At 41.7% G+C, this 3,899-nt stretch overlaps 2 protein-coding genes across 4 annotated transcripts in view; one reads left to right on the forward strand and one right to left on the reverse strand.

Moving 5' to 3' along the window:
• LOC106870157 (collagen alpha-1(XII) chain) overlaps nucleotides 1-3,899 on the forward strand; it is a 490,284-nt gene that overhangs the window by 442,045 nt on the left and 44,340 nt on the right. The window lies entirely within an intron of this gene.
• LOC106868389 (uncharacterized) overlaps nucleotides 1-3,899 on the reverse strand; it is a 437,000-nt gene that overhangs the window by 408,218 nt on the left and 24,883 nt on the right. The window contains exon 1 of one of the 3 annotated variants that reach the window (XM_052977216.1): nucleotides 1,191-1,594. The exons of 1 other annotated variant lie outside the window; for it this stretch is intronic. In XM_052977216.1, coding sequence (XP_052833176.1) covers nucleotides 1,191-1,418 — 228 coding nt within the window. In that variant the 5' untranslated portion in view covers nucleotides 1,419-1,594. Of the gene's footprint in view, nucleotides 1-1,190; nucleotides 1,595-3,899 lie in introns of those variants that run through there. One more of the 3 variants, XM_052977218.1, reaches the window with a different exon arrangement.

The raw sequence follows: 3,899 nt of genomic DNA on the forward strand, positions 1-3,899 counted from the left end.
GATACATACATACAAACGTACACACACACACACACACACACACACATCTTGCCTTTTATATATGTACGGATTTTCAGTGAAAGAAGCTCCCTGGCAATGTTTAAATTTTGTCAAAAATGAAGATTTTGTTACAGGGTTAGAAATAGACAGCAGCAAAGTAGTGAAGATGATCAGAGACACGAGGAATAGGAAAGCTGAAAGTCTGCTAGGGATAATTGCAGAGATGTTCAAAATGTCTAAATGAGGTAGGGTATATGATTATACGATTATTACCCAGATAGTTAATCAACTTATACAAGAAGTTGTAATACCCAATGACTGACGTAGCAATATCTTGTAAAGTGCTACAAAGGCAAAGCAGATGCCTTAGAGAGAGGAAACCATAGAAGAATCGCACCACTGGATCAAGGTATGAAGATCACAAAGAGAGTCATAACCCAATTGATCTATGATGGAGTAGACCAGCACGAGATGCAGTTTAGCTTTGTTGCCAGAAGAGGTATACCACAGATGTAATCCTACTAGTGAAGCAACTGCAGGAGAAATGCTTGGCTAAGAATAAACCACTATTTCTGGCATTCGTTGACTTGGGGAAGGCATTTGACTGAGTGTTACTGTAATCTGATGGCCACTTAAGAAACTAGGCATTGATGAATGGCTTGTGGGAATTATACAAACCATGTAGATAGATGTAGTAAGTGAAGTGAGAGACAACAATGAATTTGGTAACGAATTTAGTATGCAGGCCGGAGACTATTCAAGGTTCTGTCCTTAGCCCCTCCTTTTCTCATATTTCTAAAGGGCATCAGAGAGAGATTTAAGATCGGTCAACTACTGCGATTCCAATATGTTGATGATTTAGTTCTCGTAGCTGAATTAATAGGGAAATTAAAGAGGAAATTCTGAGCGTAGAAGCTAAACTTTGACTTGAGAAGTCTTCATATAAACTTAGCAAAGACGAAGGTTTTAGTAAGAAGGGGAGAAGACAGGATGCTTGTTCGCTCAAATACATATATATATATAGTTCTTATAGTTATACACACACACACACATGTGCACGCAAAGCACACAAACGCATACACCCAATACATCTTCAATCTGGAATCACATCTGGGATTAATATCTATGTATGTATGTATGTATGTTTGTGAGTGTGTGCTTGTGTGTATATTAGCATATCTTGTACTTGCCCTCCATATTCCACCCGTTGTTGCTGCGATAGACTTCGTCTGGGCCTCTGCTAACCGTCTCAGGAAATAATAGTCTTGTACCAGAATACATTTCGTTCTGATTCTTCTTATGGTTGCATCGATTACAGCATTACTGGTCTCACCAGGTTTCAGGGTCAAATCTACGGCATAGACGTGTCTGGCAATGCCAAGACAAATGCCCACAAACAGAAGATATTTGATGGACATTGTTGGAAATGTTTTCGCCTCTCCTTAAACGATAAAATTCAGACAGCTGCCCTCGATCCTAAACTAATCGTTTGGAATCCTCTCCTCAACTTCACTCTTTTATATGAGAAGAAATTTTCTCGGAAATGAAAAGAGTGGTGGAGGTTAGAAATAACAAAATGTAGTGACACGTATGTGATAGTACTTTATATAATTGTACATACCAGAATGTCTACTGCGTAGGTTTGCACGCACACACACACACACACACACACACACACACAGTAATCCAACTGGTTTAAAAAATCAACCAATGACAAATGAACTTTGGAAATTCCAGAAGAATTTTTCCAAGTACAGATTTCAAATAGAAAATGCGTGACACAAAAACCTCTTCAACTCACCATCACCCCCCACTCTCCTTGACTTCTTCTTCCTTCTCTAGACCTTCCTTTTTTTTTCTTTTTTTTTTTCCTAATCTTATCTCACCACTTATCTACACTTAATGTTTCAATTAAATTTGATTATTTACTAATTTTGTTTGCAAAAATAATTTCGAAGACCAAGTGATCCTTGGTACGCTGAGAACCCCTCCTACATCTTTTTTGTTTCCTTGGTTACGTTTCTTCCTGTGCCAGAAAAGTGTATTCTTTACCGCACATATTCCAGTGAGTATCTCCCAGATTATGTCTAGGCATTCTGTGGGACGGCAGTTTCCCACAATATTCCCCTTTCTTCTATCTTTCGTAATAAATGTTGTCCTCCCAGTCACCATCCACGCGGGGACTGTATCGTTCTGGACACGCTCATTCAATTGGCCTGCTAGTCTTTCATGCACCACGTGGCATCTCTTACGACCACAAACCCGAAGACATCATCGAAAATGATAATGCAAAGATCCTGTGGGATTTTATGATTCAGTGCAACCATGAGATAGAAAATAGGAAGCCAGACATAGTGTTAATTGAGAAAGAAAGTAAACTATGCTGGATCATAGATATAGCATGGTCAGCTGACAACAAGGTATGCGATAAGGAAGAAAGAAAAGTCGATACATATGACAGGTTAGCTTGGGAGGTAAAGCAGTTGTGGTCGATGAAAAAGGTGGTAGTGGTACCAATAATTATCGGAGCCCTAGGAACAGTGAGTAAAAATCTCGAGTTCATGGAACAAATAGGGGCTGCAATAAGGGTGGAGCACTTGCAGAAAACAGCACTGCTTGGAATCGCTCAAATACTCCGGAAGGTGCTCGAAAAATAAGAGCTGTTACCTTAGTTCACTGGTAGTGAACAGCTGGGAGGCGCAATGGCCCAGTGGTTAGGGCAGCGGACTCGCGGTCATAGGATCGTGGTTTCGATTCCCAGACCAGGCGTTGTGAGTGTTTATTGAGCGAAAACACCTAAAGCTCCACGAGGCTCCGGCAGGGGATGGTGGCGAACCCTGCTGTACTCTTTCACCTCAACTTTCTCTCACTCTTACTTCCTGTTTCTGTTGTGCTTGTAATTCAAAGGGTCAGCCTTGTCACACTCTGTGTCACACTGAATATCCCCCGAGAACTACGTTAAGGGTACACGTGTCTGTGGAGTGCTCAGCCACTTGCACGTTAATTTCACGAGCAGGCTGTTCCGTTGATCGGATCGACTGGAACCCTCGACGTCGTAAGCGACGGAGTGCCAACAAGACAAAGTGAACAGCTGTCACTGTAGTACATCTCTAGCGTTAGAAGCTGTGCAAAGGCAATGATAATAATAATTCTTTCAAATTTTTCATACAAGGCCAGCAATTTTCGGGACAGAGGGATAGCTGATGGTATTGACCCCCAATATACTACTGGTATTTTATTTTATCAACCCTGAAAGGATGAAAGGGAAATAAGCCGTTGGCAGAATTTCAACTCAGAATATTTTAGAATAAATACTCGTATGCTAGGGCTGCTGCTGTATTCCATTTCTAAATACAGGAGTTGATGTCTCATCAAGTAGTGAATCAGATGTTTCCGCCTCTTCTACCATGACATCTACTCAGGGCCGGCCACCGATATAAGCAACAAAACTCCTACACATGAACACAAGCTTTGGTGAGTCAGATGTTGTGACTCAGATCCAGATGTTTCTATAATCCTCTTGCTGTACCATTTGTCCTCTCTCTTGAGCAAGATGTAATAAAGGCTTGCTTTGTGATAGCTTCTGACAGTTTTTTTCTAACATCTTTTCTTTCCTTGGCAACGACTTCAAGACTCCCGAGCAGCGAATGAACCCTCTAACACCTGTTTCTACAGGAACGTATATTACTTCCTACCCTTTCTATCCGTTCTTTTCAAAGAGTTCAACCGTCTCACTGTGGAGGCGCAATGGCCCAGTGGTTAGGGCAGCGGACTCGTGGTCATAGGATCGTGGTTTCGATTCCCAGACCAGGCGTTGTGAGTGTTTATTGAGCGAAAACACCTAAAGCTCCACGAGGCTCCGGCAGGGGATGGTGGCGAACCCTGCTGTACTCTTTCAC

The sequence above is a fragment of the Octopus bimaculoides genome, chromosome 27, assembly GCF_001194135.2.
Source record: "Octopus bimaculoides isolate UCB-OBI-ISO-001 chromosome 27, ASM119413v2, whole genome shotgun sequence".
NCBI lineage: Eukaryota > Metazoa > Mollusca > Cephalopoda > Octopoda > Octopodidae > Octopus > Octopus bimaculoides.